Source organism: Leguminivora glycinivorella, chromosome 20, assembly GCF_023078275.1.
Source record: "Leguminivora glycinivorella isolate SPB_JAAS2020 chromosome 20, LegGlyc_1.1, whole genome shotgun sequence".
Lineage (NCBI taxonomy): Eukaryota > Metazoa > Arthropoda > Insecta > Lepidoptera > Tortricidae > Leguminivora > Leguminivora glycinivorella.
This window is the reverse complement of record NC_062990.1, coordinates 2,125,813-2,151,298: the sequence shown is the minus strand read 5'-3', so window position 1 is coordinate 2,151,298 and position 25,486 is coordinate 2,125,813. Positions and strand designations below refer to the sequence as shown.

Genomic DNA, 25,486 nt, shown 5'->3' with positions numbered 1-25,486 from the left:
TTACTTTCTGTACCTACATAGTTCAAACAATTAATAGCATACAAATGCATTTAGATTATAAAACTCTTTTATTTTAGTAGATCTATTCATCAAGGTCAAATTTTCCTTTTTTCTCTGGAATTCATAAGATATTCAGAATCACTTGGGCGCTATTGAATTATTTTACACACATCAACTGCTTCAATTCTTCCTTTTTATAATGATATACATTACTCCTAATTATTTATAAACACTTCTGTCCTACAAGCAAAAAACAACACATAAGTCATAGTAGAAAATAAGTTATAGTAGAAAAATACGTGAAGTCATTGAAATTAAGATGTATAAAAATTTCAATCGAGACGAAGGTTTTAATATCTCATCCACATGGAACCCGGTCATTAGTAAATGCAAGAAGAAACAAATATCGTGGGTTGAAAAACCGAATATCGTGAGTGTTGTGTGTCGACAAGGTGACATCCCTAGTGCACAAACTGTTCAAGTGGGTAGTCAGGACCAGGTGCGGGTAGTTCGAAAAACTCGTACAGCTAGAAGATGTTGATGTCAACTTCAGCCAGTCTGTTTCGAGACCACGGGGACAATGCCGTCCTTGAAACGTCGGAGGTTAGTGTTTAAAACATAGTAAATACGTGATTAAGTCCCGTTTGCAATTTTAAATAACACATAAGTCGTACGCTCGTCAAGGGTCAAAACGCCATCGCGCAGTAAAGTTGCCAGGAAACAAGGGTGCCGATTTTCCTGACACAGATATGTGGCGGCGGGAGACAACGACTAAACGAGTTTTCGGGTCGCGGGATCCCACAGGTTAATATTTCTGATTTCTGATATTCTACCATTTTTTTTAAATACTACGTCGGTGGCAAACAAGCATACGGCCCGCCTGATGTAAAGCGGTCACCATAACCTATGGACGCCTGCAACTCAAACAGTGTCACATGCGCGTTGCCACCCCATTAGAAACTTGTACATTCCCTTTTGCCTTTTATTTATTTATTTAAACTTTGCACAAATTATCAATAAAAAGTACAAATGGCGGACTTAACGCCTTAAGGCATTCTCTACCAGTCAACCATTGGGCAAAACAGAGATAGTTAGTTTGGTGCACAATATTATAGAGCCAGTAACAGATTGTAATGATTAAATACAAGTCGATACCTACTATTATAAAATAAACATACACAAATACAATAAATAAACCTACATATATATTTGGCCTTTTGCCTGCCTTTTGCTTTTTTTTTTTGAGGTACCTTGAGATGGTAATAACCGATGAGGATAGCTAAAGAGACGACAGAGTGTAGAACCGCGGCCGCTTTGATGACGTGCTCCATGTAGAAGAAATCTTCGTCGATGTGAACTATTTCTATTGGGTCCTCGTCCTCGCCTGATTCGCCACTTCCTGTAGACAATATTATTTATTTATTTAGACAATATCATCATAGATAAATTTTTTCGCAAAAAAAAAAGCCACAAGTTTTTATCGCCGCCTGTACTTTTCTTTCAACACCGACCGGTCTGGCTCAGCTATAAGTGACCCTGCTTGCTAAGCCGCGGTCCTGAGTTGGAATCCTGGTAAGGGCATTTATTTGTGTGATAAGCACAGATATTTGTTCCTGAGTCATGGATGTTTTTTATGTATGTATCTTTCTATTCAAGTATGTATATCGTCGCTTAGCACCCATAGTACAAGCTTTGCTTAGTTTGGGGCTAAGTTGATCTGTGTAAGGTATCCCCAATATTTATTTTTTATTTATTTTATTTTTAACAGTCTCTCCGAGATGTTTCTAAAAACTCCTTACTCGATGGGGACGACATTTCATTACAGAGTTCCTATGGCCACCTTTCTGGTCCATCAGATCAGCTCCATGATACCATAATATTGCATTGTCACGTGATTTACATATGTGTGCAAAATTTCAGCTCAATCGGAAACCGAGAAGTGGGTCAAATTTAACTTCTACGTTCTACTTAGCTTAAAGATTACAGAAAAGCTTGTAAAAAATACCAGGAAAGACTGGGACGATACAAAGTAAACGGGACTTAATCGCGTAAAGGCAACTTTTGCTTAAATACTTTTCACATTTATATTCACGATATCAGTCCTTAGGTGTTTTTTCACGCTTACATTTAAAAACATCTACCGACATACCGACTGATATCGTGAGTGTTGTGTGTAGACAAAGTGACAACCTTAGCGCAAAAGTGAATAATCAAGAACAAATGCGGGTAGTTTGGAAAACTCGCGCGGCTAGAAGATGTTGATGCAATTCCTCGCCAGTCTACCCGTGACCACGAACATAATGTGTTCGAAACGTCGGGCCAAATATAAATGTAAGTGTTTACTCGATTAAGTCTCGTTTAGTGCTAAAATTATGAGTGCAAATCGTGTTAGTTTAAATCAATATAAAATGTAAAGTGTTAAGTATTGCTTACCATCTCCACTACCAGATCCTGCCCCCGACCCTGAGCCGCTGACGATGTCTCCGAGACCCGAGCCCTCGTCATCACCTTCCAGCGTTGACACCTAAAAGAGAGTACAAAGTTGAACAGAGTTGAGTTTCCAGTCATCATGATGCAGTGATCATGATGCATGCAACTTTGTCGAAATATCGGGACCTGAATAAAAATCAATAAGGTAATCACGGTTTATATCCCGGTCAATATAAGTCTAAGAGCCGGTTGCATCAAACATCAAAACCGTTCGTTAAATTTTATTGTATGCGAAGTTCCATAGGCGTCTGCTGCGTGACGATGATGTGGCTGTCAAATGTGGTTGATGCAACTGGCCCTTATATTACAAAGTTGGCTTCACTCGTAATAAAACTTTTTCTATAGTGACTTTTGTGAAATCCCAAAACAAAAACTTAAGTGCGTATTCACATTTAAGCCGCCATCTTTGATTTTTGCCTTTGGAATCCTTCCTGTTGCAGAATGTAGTTTGTATACCTATGTATGTCTTATGACTAGCAACATTAATATTCATGGTTTCCATGGTAACATATGTACAATTTCTTCTTGGACAATATATCATTCGTCTCACACGTATTTCTGATTTTCTATTCATTTAAAATACTTTATAGGACCCTAGGACATTGTTTCTTCCTTTAACATGGTCCTTCAGCCGTGGAACAAGTAAGTGTTTTATTAAAATCAGTGCGTCAATTTGAGCGAATTCCATCAAGCAAAATTTCTGTTCGTCTCGTTCGGCGTAGCAGATTTTGAAGGTGCCGCCATTGTGCCGCGCCAGCAACGTTCGACGAGCCGGCAGCAACGCGTTCTATAAACGCATCTCCGAATTTACTGCGCTGCGCTGCGAGCCATATCGCGCGCGCGTGAAAAGGAGCGACAGAAACAAACAAGTAACGTTTGGGTTTGAATGTACTTGTCAATTATTTTGTTTCAGAAAATTTGGTAAAAAAATATAGTAAATTTAGCTTGTTGTGTGTGTGCACGTTAAAAGGTTATGCATGGTGTGGTGTTTTAAAACATGGAGAAATCCGAAGAAGAGCGTCGTGCGCTTGTAGCGCGCCGGGGCGCTAAAAAAGCAGCGCTAACGAGGATTAAAAACAAAATGGACTCGACCTACGTCAATGACATCGAGATGTTGAAATTGATGATAGAGAGGGCCCAGGAGGCATTCGATGGCTATGAGCAGCTCACACTGGATGTAGGAGACCAGGAGGATCCCGAACCCATCGAAACCACATACTTCGAGTGTGTCGCCGCGATGCGAAATCGCATCGTAGACTTGTCTGGACCTGGACCCACCTCTTCAGACGCTAGATCGGTAGCGCCAGCGACGCCCCACGTATCTTCTAAATTAAAATTACCTAATATAGAGATGCAAACTTTCTCAGGTAAATACACCGATTATAGACCTTTTATTGAAATGTTCAATGCCCTTATTCATAATAATGAAGGTTTTGACAGTGTGCAAAAGCTTTTTTACTTACGAAGCTTCCTAAAAGCTGAAGCATTTGATTTAATCAAAAACCTACCTGCCCGCAATGAGGCTAGAATAAATGCATTGTTTGAGTTGCCTATGCTAACAAAATCGAGTCATAGTGCCTTGCGCTCACTGATTTCTGTAACTAAACAGCATTTAGCTGCACTAAAGAACCTAGGTGAGGCTATAGAGAAATGGGACAGCATTCTCATTTGTCTGTTAACTAAAAAACTTGACCCAATATCCAACCGTGAGTATCATTTACGCAGGGATTCTTTGATGCAACCATCCTTAAGTGACTTTTTGAAATTTCTAGAAAGTCTGGCACTTGCCCTAGAGAACAGTGAGGGACGGGGTGATACAGCAAGCGGTGCTGCGAGTAAGGTAGCTGTAGCTAAGGCAGCTTCATCATCGTTTGTCACTACTAAACCATCCCAGGACTGCCTATACTGTGGTAAGCAACATAAATTATATGCATGCCCTAAGTTTTCTCTAGCTTCAATATCTGAGCGACTTGAGTTTGTCAAAAAATGTCCCTAAGACAAAAAGGCAAATTTTAAGCTATATAAGCCAGTTTTATGACCCGTTAGGTCTAGCTGGACCCGTTTTTGTCCAAGCAAAAATAATCATGCAAAAGTTAACTCAGTCTTGTACTGACTGGGACTCTGAGCCCTCACCAATGCTATTTAAAGAATGGCTAGATTTTTACAATGATTTGCAGGCAATGAAAGAGATTAAAATCAAACGAAATGTTACTGTTGACAATATTCAGTCTGCTCAGCTTGTAGCATTTGGTGATGCCTCAGTTTCTGCATATGGGACTGCTATTTATCTGAGAGTCACTGACAAGTATGGTAAAGTATCTATGTCTCTTCTTTGTTCTAAGAGTCGCATTGCATCTAAAGACAAGAAATTGACTGTGCCACGATTAGAATTAAATGCATCACTTTTAATGGCAAAATTATGCTTGAGAGCATACAATACATTAAGTAAGAAGATTTCTATTGAAAGTGTGCATCTTTTCAGTGATTCTCAGGTTGTTCTGGCATGGCAAAAGACGGATCCAACAATGTTAAATGCTTATGTTGCTAATAGAGTCAAATTAATCAACGAATATACAAAGGGTTTTCAATGGTTGTATATAAAAACTGACCTCAATCCCTCTGACTGTTTGAGTCGAGGTGTACAACCCAGCGAACTACAAGGTAACCAACTGTGGTGGTGTGGTCCAGCTTGCATGTCTGATCCAGAGTATAAATTCACCGATGACTGTAAGAATGTACCTGACAACTTACCGGAGATCAAGCATGCAGATGGATCCAAGCCGGTGTGCATGGCATCATATCAATCGGTTTCTCTTGCAAATGATTTGTTAGATAAGTTTTCTAACATTAATAAGGCAGTAAATGTGCTTGCTTATATACAAAGGTTCTGTAAAAATGTGAGGCTGGGTTCACAAAAAGTTAAGCTTAATTTCATTACATTTAGCGAGGCCACTCAGGCATTGCATTTAATTATAAAAAATGAACAGGAAAAGTTCTTTGATAAAGAGCTAACCTCATTGCGGGCAGGTAGGCAAGTTGCATCGTATTTGCTGTCTGTCAATCCCTTCATTGATGCTAATGGCATTCTCAGAGTAGGTGGACGTTTGCAACATTCTTCCTTACCTTATAGTCAAAAGCATCAGATAATCTTACCTAAAGAGTCTAAGGTGACTCACCTTATTATTGAAAATGAACATTTGAAGCTGTTACATGCCAGTCAAAAAGAAGTGCTTAGCAATTTAAGTCAACGTTATTATATAGTAAATGGTTTGCGATTGGTAAAAAAGTTTGTAAATAGATGTCTCACATGTTTTAGACTAAAAGGTGTAACCGCAAAACAGCTGATGGGTTCATTGCCCGCTGGTAGGGTCAACATAGATCGTGCGTTTGCTAAGGTTGGCATAGACTTTGCGGGACCAATCCTAATAAAGCAGTCAAGAGTGAGAAGTGTCATCACTACAAAAGGTTACATTGCTGTGTATGTGTGCTTCGTTACCAAAGCAGTACATTTAGAGTTGGTGTCAGATCTGACTACTGATACATTCTTGGCTAGCTTCAAACGTTTCATTGCAAGACGTAATGTTCCAACCGAGGTTTATTGTGACAATGCTGCTACTTTTAAGTCAGCTAGTACTCAGTTGTCTGAGCTATATAAATTAAATAATAATAGATGTCATCAAATGCAAGTTCAAAATGTAACTGCCAAATTGGGAACAACATTCCATTTCATACCTAGTTACTCCCCTGTCTTCGGAGCCTTATGGGAAGCGGCGGTGAAAAGTTTGAAATACCATCTGAAAAGAATGTTGGGCTCACATGTTTTAACATATGAATTATTATACACACTACTTGTTCAAATTGAAGGTATTTTGAACAGTAGGCCGATAACGCCAATGTCATCAGATACAGAGGATCTTTCCTACTTAACGCCGGGGCATTTTTTAACCGGTGCTCCCTTAACTTGCTATCCTGAGCAGGATATCACGAACTTACCTGATAATAGATTAAAGTTTTGGCGGAAATGCACTGCATTGCAGCAACACTTTTGGCGATATTGGTCTAAACAATACCTAAATGTCTTGCAAAACCGTCCTAAATGGAAGACTGCTTTGCCTAATATTAAAGTAGGTGCTCTAGTTATCTTGCGTGAAATAGATACTCCACCTATGACTTGGCCTATGGCTAGAGTAACCAAGGTTTTTCCAGGTCAGGATGGGAAGGTAAGAGCCTTAGAAGTAAAAAAGGCAAATGGTAAAGTGCATACAACTTCTATTACCAAAGTTTGTATACTGCCTTTAGATGAATAATATTTTTCTTTAAACAAAATGTGTTATGTGACACTTTCATAATATGCTATGTTGATATTTAGTTCAGTGTATTATGACATGGCTAAAAATCCTACTAAATTATAACTGTTCTATGAGTAGGTAGTCATGGTATGGATTATTTATGTTGATGCTGGTTGCATCCAATGTTTATTTTGTTCTATAAAATGTGTCTTATGTTATTTACTATTTCATAACTACATCAGCAATCTTGTGAAATTGCCTACATAGCTGCTTATTAAGTTTTTTAGTAAGTGTTAACATAATTTCAATTTACAAACCTTAAAAGATTACAGTCCACTCAAATATAAAGCTGTGTAATGCAACTATGCAAGAAGCTAATAAAAATGTAGTAATATATATTTAAGAAGCTATTGATTTCAAGCCTATTTGTTATTTTCTGTCGGCGGAGTATGTTGCAGAATGTAGTTTGTATACCTATGTATGTCTTATGACTAGCAACATTAATATTCATGGTTTCCATGGTAACATATGTACAACTTTCTTCTTGGACAATATATCATTCGTCTCACACGTATTTCTGATTTTCTATTCATTTAAAATACTTTTTAGGACCCTAGGACATTGTTACTTCCTTTTAATATATCGATATCGGATTGGATAACGTCAAAACGCACTAAGGTAGGCTCTCCTACAAGCCCTCTTGATACTATTGATAATATTCAAGGCCAAGTGCAAAAAATCCTGTGGTTTGAAACTTTGGAAAATAGTTATTTGTTATACAAGGGGGCAAAATTGTATTTTAACGCCGAGTGTGGAATTGAAAAACGAGCAAGTGAAAGGATTCTATAGTTGAACCACGAGCGAAGCGAGTGGTTCGAGAATAGAATCCTGAACTTGCGAGTTTTTAACACACGAGAAGTAAAATACATTTGCACCCGAGTGTAACACAAAACTTTTCCCCTCACTATAGCGAGGAAACTACAAGGCAAAAAATGCGTTTATCACTGCTTCCAGTAGTTCCACAGGTGGTAAATCATCTTTATTACTAGATTCACCTACTTTTATCAATTTTAAAGCAGTTAATTTGACTTTATTCAAGGTCAAATTACTTTACACACTAGTGTATAAAATGCGTTTTTACCCGCTGGTATTAAAGGACAAAACACGTGTTTCCGAGCTAGTGAGGGGAAATAGTTATTTGTTTTACAAGGGGGCAAAGTAGTTGTTTAACCGCACGTGCCAATATTGATACCTGAGCAAGCGAAAGATTCCAATATTGAACCGCGAGCGTAGCGAGTGGTTCAAAAAGTGGAATCTTGAGCGTTGCGAGGGTATCAAGGCACGAAGGTTAAACAAACTTTGCCACCGAGTGAAACACAAAATTTTTCACCACACCAACACGAACATAATACTGACTATAAAATATCAAAATAAATCAAATTTGACAATTTATTCAATATTTATGATTCAAAATCATCATTTATATGTAAAACCTAGCAGCCAGATTAAGACATCGAGTTAAAATTTGTATGAAATTACTTTGCCCCCTTGTGGATAAAATGCAATTTTGCTATCTGTTTTCGAATAGCAAAGAAAGCCTTTACCAGTTGGTGTGGTGAAAAATATTTTATCTTCTGTTAATGAAAAGAAAATTATAGTAAGTATGTATGGAATGCACATATCAGGCATCTTTTCATAAATTACAGATTTTTAGAGAAATGTGAGTTGTGTGAAAAAATCTGACAAAAATTAATTATACTATGTCTTGTGGATTAAGCCTTGAGAATTCTGTTTAAACCTTTCTCATTAATGGCAAGTTTTTATGAAATTTCACCGGAAAAGTACATATAACATAAATACATACAATCACGCCTGTATCCCATAAAGGGGTAGGCAGAGCATATGAAACTACTAAAGCTTCAGTGCCACTCTTGGCAAATAAAGGGGTTGAAAGAAAACGAAAAACCGGGAAAGTATTCGTGAAATATTTTTACTTATAACAAAATTAATATTGTATGTATGTATGTATGTAAACAAGTTAGGACAGAGAAATACAGTATAGTTATAATAATAATAATAATATGTTAATATTATGTTGGGTATATGTGCGTTTTCACATTATCCGATCCGATATCGGATGTAGGACCGATATCCCATACATTTAAGCCGCCATCTTTGATTTTTGCTATTGAAATCCTTCCGACATCCGATATCGGATCGGATAATGTGAAAACGCACTAATATTCCAACGGGGATTAGTATTTATTTCTTACCTTATAGAAGAGCAGCACAAAGTTGATACAGAAAGCCAGGATGAGCGCGCAGTACTTCAAGTTATAGAAATTCCTTGCAAGGAAGGAAACAGCTCGCTTGGTGTATTGAGAGATGTCCACTTGAGAGACGGCCGATTGAGTAGGGCCTTGCACTGCCTGCTGAAAATAATTATTTATTCAAGGATTATTTATATAGGATTTACATACTTCATACTGAGAATCGTACCTCGAGTTTTTAGCGCCACCTATACTATCATAATTCATAACTACACCGATGATGCCTACATTTTATTTTTCAAAATGTGTATTTCAGAAATAGGTCAGCAATTCCCGTTAAGTTTGTACATTTGGATCACGTCTCCGATTTTGATAAAAATTGGTAGGCTGATAGAGTCCATGATGCTAAACAAGATCCACTAGGCTTCCCAAAATGTCCTATGTAGTTTGTATCAAACCTTCCTTTTTTAGGGTTCCGTAGTCAACTAGGAACCCTTATAGTTTCGCCATGTCTGTCTGTCCGTCCGTCCGTCCGTCCGTCCGTCCGTCCGTCCGTCCGTCCGTCCGTCCGTCCGCGGATAATCTCAGTAACCGTAAGCACTAGAAAGCTGAAATTTGGTACCAATATGTATTGATATACATATTGTATCGTGATTGATATCACGCCAACAAAGTGCAAAAATAAAAAATGGAAAAAAATGTTTTATTAGGGTACCCCCCCTACATGTAAAGTGGGGGCTGATATTTTTTTTCATTCCAACCCCAATGTGTGATATATTGTTGGATAGGTATTTAAAAATGAATAAGGATTTACTAAGATCGTTTTTTGATAATATTAATATTTTCGGAAATAATCGCTCCTAAAGGAAAAAAAAGTGCGTCCCCCCCCTCTAACTTTTGAACCATATGTTTAAAAAATATGAAAAAAATCATAAAAGTAGAACTTTATAAAGACTTTCTAGGAAAATTGTTTTGAACTTGATAGGTTCAGTAGTTTTTGAGAAAAATACGAAAAACTACGGAACCCTACACTGAGCGTGGCCCGACACGCTCTTGGCCGGTTTTTGTTACCAGATTTCTATACATATTCGGTAACAAAAAAGGAAATTTTCATACAATCAACCTAGGACATTTTGGGAAACCTAGTGGATCTTGCTCAGCATCATGGACTCTATCAGCCTACCAATTTTTATCCAAATCGGAGACGTGATCCAAATGTACAAACTTAACGGGAATTGCTGACGTATGTCATTTGTTCTTATAAAAATAAAAACACGCAAAATTTTTGGGGAAAATATGATTTTGGCCACTTCCAGACTGCGGACAGTGCCATCTAGTTTTAAACCCATACATTTCAGGAGTATGCTTTTTTGTATGGGCTTTGTCAAACCGGTATTAACTCATTCTTGCTAAAAGTAAAGGTATTAGGGTCAATATCCAGCTGTAGTTTTCGTCAACTTGACGATATTTGAATATAAATAGACCTTATTTATCGCACTTATTGCAATCCTTTTTTAACCCCCGACGCAAAAACGATGGGGTGTTATAAGTTTGACGTGTATGTTTGTCTGTCTGTCTGTTTGTTTGTCTGTGACGTCGTAGCTCCCGAACGGATGAACCGATTGTGATTTCGATTTTTTTGTTTGGAAGCTGAATTAGTCGGGAGTACTCTTAGCTATGTTTCATGAAAATCGGTCCACTATGTCGGGGATTATTTTTCAAAATTTTAATTTTGTGCTTATAATATCTACATCCATCACTTTCATCCAATAGCCCAGTTCAATTTAAAAAGCGGGTGTTGCCTCTGCATGTGTTCCATGATACGGGCAAGGGCAACATCTGCTCGGTCTACCGCTTAATTTCATTAAAGTATCAAAAGGGCCTCTACAAGTTGGCTTCGACCCCGCGCACGCCTCCCAAAGGTCCGGAACTGTTCCGTGATGGCAAAGACATCTAAATGATAATGGAAGTTTGCAAGTGAAATGTTTACTAAGCTGCAGATCAACGTGTTTAACCGAAAAGTCTAAAAAATATTTTCAATAGTTTTACCTTCTTGCTATGAAAATATCTCCTTTCAGATCCCGGCTGCATTGAAGCAAATTTAAATGTTACTACACTAAAATCTACTTTTGAGCATTTCTTTTTTTTTGCCACTTTCATGAAGTGTGATATTTTTGAAAAAAAAATGCTATTTCTACTCAGAAATCTCAGAATTACTAGCTTTTTTAATCCTAGTAGTTAAAAAAATTGTCCCATACGATTTTTTCTTATCTTGTTACCATTTTCCGTACATGTTGTATGGGGTAACAAAAGAGGAAAGTAACAAAAATGTATGGAAATTCTGGGACACTTTCTGTCTCTCAGTGAGTCTGAAAGTACTCGTGATTCTAAAATTTCAAAATCAAATCAAATCAAAATCAAAAATATTTTATTGTATAAACATGGGTACATAAAGATCTTAGGTAATGTTGTTTAGTTTCGCCATATCTTGTAAAACAATCAAAATTTTTTAATGCCAAAAAATAGAAATGCTCTTTTAAGGCGAGCAAAATTTAAGCAAAACAAAATCCACAAATGAATATAAGTAATGTCCAGCTTAATAGTTAATTTGTTCTTTCAGGCATATGAGGTATGTCAGAGTATAGTCGGCAGATGGTTTTAAGCAAAATTATCATTGTCAAGAGCCAATGTTGATGGTGAAAAATAATTGTGTCGCCTAACTTCAAACTCGGGTAAATCCATTCTGCTATTGTTGATTATTTTTCAGATATTATAAATTTTATACATAATCAACTTTAAAGCAGAATGGATTTAACCAAGTTTGAAGTTAAGCGACACAATTGTCACTTGAAATAATAGGCTACTTGACTATATTGGTCTTATATCATTAATATTACTGTTCAATTAACCGAAAGAAAGAGTTTTCGGTGTCTAAAGTTAAAAAAAAACCGTTATCCTTTTTAATCAAAAATACTTAATCATCATGCACTTTCAATGCCTCAAATCTATAAATATTGGATTTTTAAGTCAAATAACAACCATTAACAACCATTTATTGTGCCAATTTTGGTATGAGTCTAGCAGCCTATTTTAATCGTATTTTTTTGTAAAAAAATACGATTTTATGAGCTAGCCCAATACAGTCTTATTATATCATATATGAAACCTTTTTACTCTCCGCTTCGATAGCAGACATAGCAGCTTGCTGCGCAGCCTGGGCTTCCAATCTCTCTTGCGCTTGCTTCTTCGCTTGTTCTCCACTGAAACATTACATTAGAAATTCTTAATATCATGTTAGGTCACTTACAAATTGGTGCCGTGACCAGGATACCTTCAGTATTAACTTTTGTAAGACTATGTAGTCTAGGTACATTTTCTGTGTGTGAATTTTATTATTTAAAAAAATGTTCTCATTTCGCGATGATAACAAGCGCTGGCAGCCTAGTAGTAAGCGTACGTGCCACTTTCAATCCGGAGGTCGCGGGTTCGAACCCCGGCTAGTACCAATGAGTTTTTCGGAACTTATGTGCGAAATGTCATTTGATATTTGCCAGTCGCTTATAGGTGAAGGAAAGCATCGTGAGGAAACCGGACTAATCCTAATAAGGCCTAGTTACCTTTCGGGTTGGAAGGTCGGATGGTAGTCGCTTTCGTAAAACTAGTGCCAATGCCTACGCCAAATCTTTGAAGTTGTCGAAGCGGACCCAAGGCTCCCATGAGCCGTGGTGAATGCTGGCATACGGCAATGGCGGATGATGATTTAGCCTGATAACGTATTACGTCTTCAAATCTATTGTAATGGCATATTAGCCACTTTCCGTGTTTAGCAGTAACACAATGGTTTACTGCGACATAACGCATATTGCTTGGTCAGCGACAACCCAAACATGTATATATAGGCACAGCTTTATACAATAAATGGGATTGATTGGGATTCATTACTATCTACTACTCGTGTTCATCATTTGAATACACCTCATCCCGTGACGCTGCTTATCCTATCTATAATAACTTATCTTGTTATTACATGGCGACCCTGCCAGGATACATCATATATTGTTATTACATGGCGACCCTGCCAGGATACATCATATATTGTTATTACACTATCATTACATAAGACAGGAGCATAACAGTTACCCGAGCAGGTCGATCAAAGATGGCGGCTGTTGCTCCTCAGAGTGTTCGACTGCCTCGTCGGGTGAAGCTTCCGCCTCCTCGCCGGAAGATGGCGTTGATGTGGTCGGGGACTCGTGCGGTTTCACTTGGATTCTAAAAGTAAACGTTATTATTTTTAAATACCTGATTTCGTCAATCAATATTAGGGCCATTTTTTTCAAAGTTGTCCACTCCACTTTTTTTTTGTATTTGAAAATTTTTATGTGTTTTCCACTCAGAATCGCGTGCTCTTTCAATCCTAATAGGAGAAAAAAAGTGTCCCATGGGTTTTTTCCCATTCCGTTACCATTTTTTCATACATTTTGTATGGCGGTAACGGAATGGAAGGTTCGAAAAAATGTATGGAAATCTTGGGACATTTTCTTTCTCCTATCAGGATCGAAAGAGCTCTTGATTCTGAGTATGAATCGCGTAAAAAATACCCATGCTACAAAAAAAGTGGGGTGGACAACTTTGAAAAAAATGGCCCATTAACACTAAAGAAAATCGTCGTAATTACAGTCAGACAATCACTTTTAAAAATTACATTTTGTCAGTACTTTGACAAAATTTCGTATCTCACTGTCCTATTCAAAGTTAAAACACAGTAACTCCATAATCAGCTCATACATACAGGTTAGTTACTAATTTGTCTTTTCATTACCACAAGAAGATACGAGATTTTTTTGAAAATAGTGACAATTTCTAGCTTTTGATACACGCTCAAAGATGTTTTATAATTTGACGTTTGACAGTTAAAAAACTTGCTATGAATATAGATTTGACGGTAAATAACTTTTCTAAATCTTATTATTATTTATTAACACAGGAATAGTTTACATAAGAACAATGTCCCACAAAACAGTTTCCACGGTTTGACTGTTTGATCGTAAATCGTCGATCGTGTAAATGAATGAATCAAAAATAAAGGAATGAGTCGTTTTCTGGAGTAAAAGTCTCTCAATAAATCATTTCGTAAAATAATGACAATACTCAAGAGTAACAGTAGTAAAGCATTGATAAATTACTCACTGGCCGTTGTCTTCTTTGGAAATATCCAGACCGAAGGCAGAGACCTGCATTTGCCCCGTGTCATCCGCCGCCGGCAATGCTGGTAGCATCCTTGATGGACCTGATACAGCACATAGTGTTAGCAACATCTATGTGGTCAAATACGAGAATGTGTGTGTGTTTTTTTATGGGATAGGAAGCAAACGAGCAGACAGGTCGCCGGTAAGCGATCACTGCCGCCCACTGTTGGTAGAAATTAGATTTTTATGAATGCGAGTTAGAAAATTTTGAGTCAGTTACGCCTAAAATACTTATTTGGAGCCCAGCGATTACGGGCATTTTCAAAAATTGGAACTCAAGACTAGTGAAAGTTGCTAACAAAAATTACTTACCTCGATGTCAATTTTGTGACGACAATAAAGCATGAAATGTCAATGAAATATTGCTTTTGTGTTAATTACGTAAACTATAAGCAATAATCTACATTCAGAACACGAAAAAAGTTAATTTTTAGACAAATTTAATTCTTAATTGTCGTCACAAAACTGACATCCGAGTTAATTTTTGTTAACAACTTCCACTAATTTTGAGTCACAATTTCTGGAAATACCCTTACACGAAGAGCAACGTTGGTAGAATCTTATAAAGTTCATCGATACTCACGAGATTCCTGGTCACGGCACCAATTTGTAACTGAACTAACTTGATACCAAGAATTTCTAATTTAATGTGGAGAACAGAGTAAGAGAGTATTGCAGTGTAAATTACTGGATAAACCGTTTTTTTAAATAACTTAATAATTTAATCTAAATTTCGCAAAGATTTTGTAAAAATTAATCAAAGTAAATTGTCTAGAAAATGGATACGTTTTAAAAATGAAACCTTCAAAAACGATAATTTTAACTTACTGTTGAAAAACATTGTTTTATTTCATGCATAAGATTACAAATTCAGACGAAAGAAAATTGTAGTATTTGCCAATTATTAACAGTTTTATTCGCTTAAGAGTTAAGTTCAATTAAGGAAATAATGTAAGTAATATATATTTAAACATGTAGGTATGTACAACACTTAAAATACATAGAAAAGTTACCTGTTAACGCTCAAAAGCAGATTTATATTGTTAAAATTATAGTAGACATACCGTCAACTTAGGTAAATAAAGAAGGTTGGGGTAAACAGGCACAAAACTTTAAATGCGATTTACTTGAAAAGTTCTTAAAACAGGAATTCCCGAAAAGTTTTGTACATTTGGATACCGTCTCCGATTTTGATAAATTTTCCTTTTTTGTTACGGAAAATGTATAGAAATCTGGTAAAAAAAAAGGAAGGTTTCATACAAACTACCTGGGACATTTTAAGAAACCTAGTGGATCTTGCTCAGCACCATGGACTCTATCAGCCTACCAATTTTTATCGAAATCGGAGTCATAATCCAAATGTTCAAACTTTTCGGGAATTACTTAAAAAATAAAAATTATCAATGTATATAAGTTTTTTTTTAAGAATTGTCAGGCAAATAACATTTTAAGTTTTTTGTCCAATTACCACAGTTATCTCAAATTCACCCCGGTTTACGGTACTTATTATTTGTTATTCATATTAGGCCAAATTATTGAGTTACAAATTTAGAAGAAATACCAATTTTGTTAATATAATAAAAAAATATCTGCGTTTGGCGATTTAGTACGTGTTGGAAGATATTCGGTCACTGTCCAATTTATAAAATACCCATATTCCCAGAGATCATTACATAAAAAATGTAATCTCCATTTTTAATAATCTCCATAAAAAATTTTTAATACTTTTGTTTCAAGTGAATTTATAAACAAATTCTACGTTTGTCTGAAGAAACGACTTTCCGTCCAAAAAAATTATCGAAAAAAAAATATATTTGTCTGTGTTCAATTTTTTCGTCTTTAAAAATTAAATTTTCCCCAAATCTATTTTCCCAAGGTACCCATCTCACCCCACCCTCCCCAGTGACCGAACGCAAGCGGAAGCCACCCGTACGTACTGTGCTCCCCTTACTTTGACTCTGCGCGAGTAACCTGTGCCTCAACTGACCAATTTTCTCCTCCTCCGTGGGTTCTGGCGGCACTTCCTCTGTCTGCGGGCCTCGCATTAGGCCGAGGAGTACGCCGAAAATGTACCTGTGGGGAAAAATGGATGCATTTTTTTGGAGTCATAAGTTAAAAAAAAGTTTGCTTTGGCAAGGTAAAACCTAAAAATATTGAATCATCTATCGTATTCAACATATAAAATAAACTGCTTTGGCTTCTTAATCATAAAATGTCTGTTTCTATATTGATTAGGTATTAAAAACTGAATAAGTAACTAAAATTAAGTAGGTACGGTAACATTGATTGAAATGTGCATAAGTTAAACCGAAAAAAAAAACGTGATATTGACTTAAATTGTGATGAAGTTAAAATTAGCAAAAATTTAAACTAAATGTAAGGTTCATTAAAATGGTATTTAAAACAAATTTGCTATCATTTCAAGAAACCGATTCAGTACCGTAATATTATAATTATCAACATACCTATCAAAAATCAATACAAACATGAAAAAACTCAGACAACACATTTTTAAAACAATCATGTTATTTTGCTACAACCTAAGACTTCAAAATATTTTTTTTATCTACTTTATCTATGATAAACTTTAATAAAACAAAGCACTAAAACTTAATTTCAAATTAAACATGCTTATAACTTCATCAAAAATCATTTTAAACGACGCAGCACAAAAATAAGGTGCTTTAAGTTAAAGTTCTATTATGAAGTAACAAGAATATAGACATAACAAAATATGTACATTTGTTTCTAAGTTTTCTAACACATAACAAAGCATTTACCAATGACTGTGCACCAAAATGTAGCGTGAAAACATGACAGTCCATAAATATCTTTGAAAAACACCAGTTTGTTTCCATATACCAAAATGATATTTATAAATAAGTAGAAATCATAATAGTATTTTATGCAACAGGCGTTTAAAGGAGGTCAAAAAAGACGAGTAGCGTGGGTAACAATTTGAGGCGAAGCCGAAAATTGTTATTGAGACGCCACGAGTATTTTTTGACTCAGTTAAACACCGTTGCATACAATACTTTTTCTACGACCATGCACTTAGGGCCGGTTGCATCAAACCGTCTGTCACCATTAAAACATTCGTAAAATTTTCTCGTATGGGAATTTTCATAGACGTCTGCTGCGTGACGATGATGTGTCTGTCAAATTTGGTTGATGCAACTGGCCCTTAGTTTTTAATAGTTTTCTTGAATAACTTTCGTGAAATTCACACTGTTTCCTGTATTTTGACGCAAAGGTTTGCACTGTCAGCTCGGCTGCCCAAAGCCTTTCCGCGCACTCGCGCAGTGTCGTTATAAGGCGTTGCCATGGTTACAGAACCAAACAATGCGTTTTCAGTTTTTTCGATACTGCGCGCATGCGCGGAAAGCCGGCGGACGCTGGCTTTGGGGAATAGACCTTTATGTAGAATTTTAAAGATCTATGCACGACCCTGTAAATGACGAATAACAGTTCGGGAGTAAAAAAAATTAATAAGTGTTGTGACGTGTAATTGATAAATCTTACTTATATCGCAGCGCATGTTTTTATAAAAATAATATCGATGCGAAAGGTGTCTACTTTTCTATATTGTAATGTATTTAGATCTTATCGCACACAATACACAACACTAATAATTTTTATACAATGAGTAGAATGATACATGATACATGGAAACCATAAGAGAGTAATAATTCAACAAGAATTTAAAAAAAATGTACCAAAAGGAATTTAAAAGAATTTGAAAGTTTTGGGATAAGTACTTAATTTAAAATCAACATCGATATCGATAAATTAACACTAACTTAGTTCTGAAACGATACAAAAGAGGGCGCATCTTTTAGTGTTGAAACAATCGCTAGAGAGCGCCCTGTATACCGAAACTCAGTGGCGTCCTCTGGTGGCAAACTTTTTGTCTAGAACTGTACATGTCCACAATAATAATAGGTATCAAAATTAAGGCCGTATCTTAAACAGACCAGGCAGATAAGCATGGTCGCGCGATAAGTGATAAAACATCAGTGGCCCGTTTCTCGAAAGGTACAAGCCTTGTATTACAAGTGTGTTTCCATGACAACCCATACGATTTGACAGTTCGCGCACTTGTAATACAAGGCTTGTACCTTTCGAGAAACGGGCCCCAGGCCGTCCCTATCGCAATATTCGTAAGTGCGATAGGGACGGCCTGATGTTTGTAATCATTTATCGCGCGACCATACTTGCCTGCCTGTTTACGTAGCCAAATGCAAAAGCGCTTACTATGATATCGTTATCGTATTTATCTCTATCGCTCTTTCGTATTGGCTTGACGCGATGGAGCTAGATTGCGTTTTGATCAGCGGCTAGTGTCCTCGAATGTCATTTCGGCTACGCCGGCTGGGCCCGTAGCCAACAGTACATTCATTTCATTTATTTTGCAATGTGTGTTAAAAAGGTCTTAATAAGTATACATGTGAATAGTTTCAACAAGCTGGGGGACTAAATATATTGATTTAGACTAACACGATTTACACTCATACTTTTAGAACAAAACGGGACTTAATCGCGTAAACACTTACATTTATATTTGGCGTGACCACGAACATAATGTGATGTTCGAAACGTCGGACCAAATATAAATGTAAGTGTTTACGCGATTAAGTCCCGTTTTGTTCTAAAAGTCTGGGGGACTAAGATGTTGTTCGTACCCCTCCAGATGCTTGCCGAGGACAGGGACAAATGGCGCAAACTGCTGTTCGACGGACGTAAAATCCACGACAATGCTTGGTTTGCGACACTCGCAAGTAAGCGCGCCAAGCGTCATCAGCGCGATACGTGTTCGCCAAGAGCACACTTCACCTGCCCGAGTTGTGGTCGTGTTTGTCGCTCCCGTATTGGCTTACATAGCCATGAAAAACGCTGTCGCCCCACTTAACACTGCTTGTATAGTCTGTTATAGACTTTGAGGCCAATGATGAGTTTCAACACACCCTGTGAGGGTATTGCAATATATCTAAAGCTAAGAACTAAAACTAGATTTAAAGTTAATATTTCTACACAACGAATGTCATTACAGTTAAAGTTAATTCCTTAATGTTTCGTGGCAAAAGATATTAAAGATACGCTACGGACGGTTAACACTGTTGCCTGTGAGCTCTGTAAACCCAAAAATTTCAAATTCTAATAAAAAAATGATAGTTAAGTATTAACAAAGAGGATCGAGTATTATAGAGAGTTACTGTCAAAGTAAAATGTGTAATCACAGTGCATAGACTGCCATCTCTCGACACAAGCTTAAAACTTTTGAACCTCAGTTTTGACAATTTGGCCCATATTGTTAGCTTGATATGTGTTAAAATGTCAAATATTAATATTAGCGCCATCTAGCCGAGCGTTCCCCAAAGGTGTAACGCCATCTAGGCCACCGCACCTTTTTCTCTAGGGCTTTGAGGTACGTTTTTAAGGTTCCGTAGTCAACTCGCCATGTTTGTCTGTCCGTCCGTCCGTCCGCGGATAATCTCAGTAACCGTTAGCACTAGAAAGCTGAAATTTGGTACCAATATGTATATCAATCACGCCGACAAAGTGGTAAAATAAAAAGTGGAAAAAAATGTTTTTTTAGGGTACCCCCCTACATGTAAAAGTGGGGACTGAATTTTTTCTTTCATTCCAAATCCAACGTGTGATATATTTTTGGATGGATATTTAAAAATAAATAAGGGTTTACTAAAATCGTTTTTTGATTATATTAATATTTTCGGATATAATCGATCCTAAAGGAAAAAAAAGTGTCCTCCCCCCCTAACTTTTGAACCATATGTTTAAAAAATACGAAAAAAATCACAAAGTAGAACTTTATAAAGACTTTCTAGGAAAATTGTTTTGAACTTGATAGGTTCAGTAGTTTTTGAGAAAAATATGGAAAACTACGGAACCCTACACTGAGCATGGCTCGACACGCTCTTGGCCGGTTTCTTATTTTCTTAGACTTTATCCGTCTATACGGAGTTACATATGTCTTTGGTATTAAATATATAAGGATTTAGACTAACACGATTTGCACTCATAATTTTAGAACAAAACGGGACTTAATCGCGTAAACACTTACATTTATATTTGGCCCGACGTTTCGAACATCACATTATGTTCGTGGTCACGGGTAGACTGGCGAGGAATTGCATCAACATCTTCTAGCCGCGCGAGTTTCTCGAACATAATGTGATGTTCGAAACGTCGGGCCAAATATAAATGTAAGTGTTTACGCGATTAAGTCCCGTTTTGTTCTAAAAAAAAAAAATATAAATATATAAGTCTTACCTTATAACCACTAAGCACGCATATCCCATATAATAGAACAGATAGAAGAACATCTTGAAAAATCCAACGGCTAACTCCGCCGGGGGCATTTGCTGCATGTCCGCGATTTTGGACTTTATGTTCGCTGGGGATAGGGACGAGAATGCGGTGGCGAAGCCGTCCTTTATAGATTGGAGGCCGCGGCGGAAGGGGTCTTTGCCTTTGCTGAAAAAGAGGAAATATGTTTTTTAATATATTTTTCTCAAACATGGTATAAGATATATAAATAAATAAATAAATATTACAGGATATTATAAACTGAATTAGATACCATACACTAAAGAAAAAGCGATCAAGCCCACTGGTGGCGAAGCCGGGAATCAGCTGGAGACCCGGCTTCGCCACCAGTGGGCTTGATCGCTTTTTCTTTAGTGTATGGTATCTAATTCAGTTTATAATTTATATATAGTAGTGTTACTACTTAAAAAAAAAAGAACAAATCAAAAAAAAATATTTCATAAAATAATTTGATTTGTTCCCTACATCGATTACAGGATATTCTTACACAGATTGACTGAGTCCCACGGTAAGCTCAAAAAGGCTTGTGTTGCAGGTACTCAGACAACGATATAGAGGTATATATTATACAAATACTTATATACATAGAAAACATCCATGACTCAGGAACAAATATCTGTGCTCATCACACAAATAAATGCCCTTACCGGGATTCGAACCCGGGACCGCGGCTTAGCAGTGTCACTACGCGCTATACCAGACCGGTCGTCTAACAGAAACGTCAGATAAGATAAGATAAAATTATTTCATAGAAACATGTCTAAAATTAAAAAAATCACGTAATCGAATGGTCGAGATTCAGAAATCGGCCCCCAGTCCATATATTTCTTCTAATTATGTGGTGCTTTATTTCGTGCTCTGCATAAAATATTTTTCACCACACCAACTGGTAAAGGCTTTCTTTGCTATTCGAAAACAGATAGCAAAATCGCATTTTATCCACAAGGGGGCAAAGTAATTTCATACAAATTTTAACTCGATGTCTTAATTTGGCTGCTAGATTTTACCTATAAATGATGATTTTGAATCATAAGTATTGAATAAATTGACGGATTTGATTTATTTTGATGTTTTATAGTCGGTATCTTGTTCGTGTTGGTGTGGTGAAAAATTTTGTGTTTCACTCGGTGGCAAAGTTTGTTTAACCTTCGTGCCTTGATACCCTCGCAACGCTCAGGTATCAATATTGGCACGTGCGGTTAAACAAGAACTTTGCCCCCTTGTAAAACAAATAACTATTATTTTAAGTATAGGAAACTAACACAGAACTAAATCAAGATAGAAGGAAAAAGTGTATCTACTTCGCGTGCGGAAAAGTTAAATAGCGAGCAACATTGTTCGCCGCGCAAGTCAGTCTGCTCCCGACCGCTGCCCGCGAGTGACATACAGTGAAAAATACAAAATGGGTCGGTATTCGATAATTAACTGTTCAAACACCACCAATAAAAGCAAGGGTGTTAAACAAAGTGTTTCCTATCATCGGTAAGTACCATTTGTCCTAAAATATTTTTTATTAAATAAAAAACACGATTTTCCTATTTTTATCATCAAAACATTAGCTGACGTACGGCCGTCAAACTAGTTTTCCATTGCGGCTTTAATTTGACGAGTCCGACTTGGCGTGCGTTTAAAACAAGCGATATAAAATAGGCTATTCAAACTGTCGAGACAAAGTGAAGGTAGATTTGTTATTTTGTCCGTCGAACTCACGTCGAACTTAAGAATAGTGGTGCACCACGGAACTATATCGTCATGTATGCTGCGATTTCCTTATTCGATTTAAATCGATTTTGCGAAGCAGTGTAAATTATAATTATGTTTTTATATTGTTATGAAACTATACATATAAAGTACGAGTGAAAAGTAAATTTAACTTTAAAATAGGTTACAGTTACGGTATTAACGTTGAATTTGTGGTCGGCAGAAAATCAAATACAAACATAATACGCTCTATATTTATTATGAATAAAAATAACTCTAAAAATGTGTTAATGGTTAATTATATTTATATATTACTAAAAGTTGTAACAAATAACATGAGGATAATGCTGTGAGTACATGGTCGATTTTCTTAAAAATATTACGAAATATTAACTAGTATTAATACCTACCTACTAAAATCTTTGTTCCTGGCCTTAGGCAAATTATATACCTACTAGTGAATTGTTTGTCATCACACGAATACAGGTATATACTTACTTCATTTCACAACGAAGATGAACATCCGATATTTTTAACTTCGGCGGGCATCCCGCACGCAACCTCCACAATCGATCGAATGGGTTACGCGGCGACAACGTTCCCATCACTAAAGTACACTTGTGACGTCATAGGCTCGACACAAAACGTTACACGCTCGGTTTCGCTGTTAATCGCCGAGCATTTTCCTTCTATCTTGATTTAGTTCTGTGGAAACTACCCTATTGGACCCAAATTCTGAAAATGGCCATAAATAGCACTCACTTCTCATCATCATCATCCCCCAGATACATATAAGCCGCTTCTCTGCTCTTCGGTCCTCCGCCCTGCTCCTCGGAAGCCGCCATGAGTCCTGACGCGTGCGTCATCTCAAAGATGGCGTCTTCGCAGAAATTGACGAACGCTTCTAGCTTCTCCTTGTCACCGCCTTCTGTTACTATGCTGTAGAAGAAAGCGCGTTTGGATTCCTGAAATAAAGGTACATTGTAAATAATAATTGTATACAGAGTGGGGCCTGTAACAAAGGCGAAGAATTGAACTCTAGGCTATTCTCCTTATATTGATCAACATTTGTTCGGCGACTTTTAAAAATAACTTGTATTTTGATTTTTATCACCCTTGAAAGTTTTTTCTAAGAGGTAATGTATTGCGAATTCTGTTAAGTCTAAAGTGTGACAGACAACGTCAATGACAACAATAATGGCGTACATTGAAGCTAATATTTATTTTGTATGAAAAATTAAAAATTTAAAGACTTCATAATTTTTAAAAGTCACTGAACAAATGTTGATCAGTATAAGGAGAATAGCCTACAGTTCAATTCTTCGCCTTTGTTACAGGCCCCACTCTGTATACCCACTTTTATGTTTTATATTACTTCCCAAAGATTTGCAATTTGATTATTTTAATTTTAACATACTTGACGACCGGTCTGGCCTAGTCGGTAGTGACCCTGCCTGCTTAGCCGCGGTCCTGGGTTCGAATCCCGTTAAGGGTATTTATTTGCGTGATGAGCACAGATATTTGTTTCTGACTTTTCTGAGTAATAGATATTTTCTATTTAGGTACATTTACATATAATTATATGTAAATTATCGTAGACGTGATTTTTAAGGTGGAGATAGTTTAGGGATGAAAGTGACATAGGCTACTTATTGTCTCTTCTTAAACCCCCCCTCCCCCCCTTCCCCCACTTGGAGCATTTCGCAATTTTTGAATTTAAGCTAGTTGTAAATAATTGCGTTTACATACTTTTACGTTTTATATAACTTTCCATAGATTTAAAATTTTAACTATAAAAAAACTCCCGTAGACATCATCCTCTTTGCGATATCCCGGCATTTTGCCAGGGCTCATGGGAGCCTGGGATCCGCTTTGACATCTAATCCCAAGATTTGGCTTAGATGGCAGTCGCTTTCGTAAAACTGGTGCCTGACCTTACGCCTTGTCAGAGTTAGTCCGGAAAGTGACTGGCAAATATCAAATGACATTTCGCACATAAGTTCAGAACTCATTAGTACAAGCCGAGTTTCGAACTCGCGACCTCCGGATCGATAGTCGCACGCTCTTACCTCCCTCCCTCGAAGGGATAAGTTCGCCTTTGTAATGTTCTGTTCTTTACTGTAATTACTTTGTTTTTAACCGTCGCCTCATATCTCTCAAGAAGGACGGTTATCAAGTCGTCTGTATGTTTTTTTTTTTCTTTTCTTTTATGTTTGTTCCTCGATATCTCCGTCGTTACTGGACCGATTTTGAAAATTTTTCAAGCTTCGATCAAAGTTTGTCAAGCTTCGATTTCTTATAATATAATCGGATTCATGAGGAATTGAGGAAACTCCTCAAACCTTAACGTTATACGTATTCATTTGTGTTGCCATCTAATAATTAAAGCATCACATTTCTACATAATCCAACATTCGCAAGTAGCTTTCACCAGAACCCGAAAGGCGACTGTTTTTTTTTCTTAAAAATTATTTGTTATTAATTGTACAATAAAGTGTTTACTACTATTACTATTCTTACCACTAGGCCACCAGCACTTTAGAACATTCATATAAATCCATACTAATATTACAAATGGGAAAGTGTGTCTGTTTGTTTGTCCGTCTTTCACGGCAAAACGGAGCGACGAATTGTCGTGATTTTTTAAGTGGAGATAGTTGAAGGGATGGAGAGTGACATAGGCTACTTTTTGTCTCCTCCTAACACCCCATTTCCCTAAAATGGGGGGTGGAATTTTGTATGGATCATGCCAAATTTTTGGATTTAACGCGAGCGAAGCCGCGGGCAGAAGCTAGTACGAGAATATATTTTAGAAAGTAAGATAGCACTACTAGGGAAGAAATCAAATTATTTCATTGAATATTTTTGATTTGTTCTTTTTCTCAAGTAGTCACACTACTATATATAAATTATAAATTGAAACCGGCTAACCGCTTACCCGCGTAAATAAAAAATTAAAATCACTTTATTTCGACCAACTGGGATCATACAATTTGGGTACACACATAAAATATCACAAATAATCACACTTAACAACAATAAAAAATAAAATTAGTTTAACAAAAACAAAAAAAAAATCTAGGAAATTACATTACATTGCACAACTAAATAATAAAAAATAATAAATAAGACCCGGGTT

General features: G+C 36.7%; 2 protein-coding genes across 2 annotated transcripts in view; one reads left to right on the top strand and one right to left on the bottom strand.

Annotated features, from left to right (window-relative positions):
* The window catches only part of LOC125236899 (ryanodine receptor), a 302,209-nt gene that overhangs the window by 21,368 nt on the left and 255,355 nt on the right, over nucleotides 1-25,486 (bottom strand). The window contains exons 97-105 of the mRNA XM_048143817.1: nucleotides 23,110-23,312; nucleotides 20,590-20,793; nucleotides 16,286-16,371; nucleotides 14,240-14,339; nucleotides 13,190-13,321; nucleotides 12,216-12,309; nucleotides 9,053-9,208; nucleotides 2,434-2,524; nucleotides 1,251-1,399 (exon numbers count right to left, since the gene is read on the bottom strand). Coding sequence (XP_047999774.1) covers nucleotides 1,251-1,399; nucleotides 2,434-2,524; nucleotides 9,053-9,208; nucleotides 12,216-12,309; nucleotides 13,190-13,321; nucleotides 14,240-14,339; nucleotides 16,286-16,371; nucleotides 20,590-20,793; nucleotides 23,110-23,312 — 1,215 coding nt within the window. The remainder of the gene's footprint in view (nucleotides 1-1,250; nucleotides 1,400-2,433; nucleotides 2,525-9,052; nucleotides 9,209-12,215; nucleotides 12,310-13,189; nucleotides 13,322-14,239; nucleotides 14,340-16,285; nucleotides 16,372-20,589; nucleotides 20,794-23,109; nucleotides 23,313-25,486) is intronic.
* On the top strand, nucleotides 4,479-7,353 carry LOC125237062. Its single transcript, XM_048144006.1, has 2 exons — nucleotides 4,479-6,177; nucleotides 6,772-7,353. The coding sequence occupies exons 1-2, from the start codon at nucleotides 4,575-4,577 to the stop codon at nucleotides 6,795-6,797; spliced, it is 1,629 nt and encodes a 542-aa protein (XP_047999963.1). The 5' UTR covers nucleotides 4,479-4,574; the 3' UTR covers nucleotides 6,798-7,353.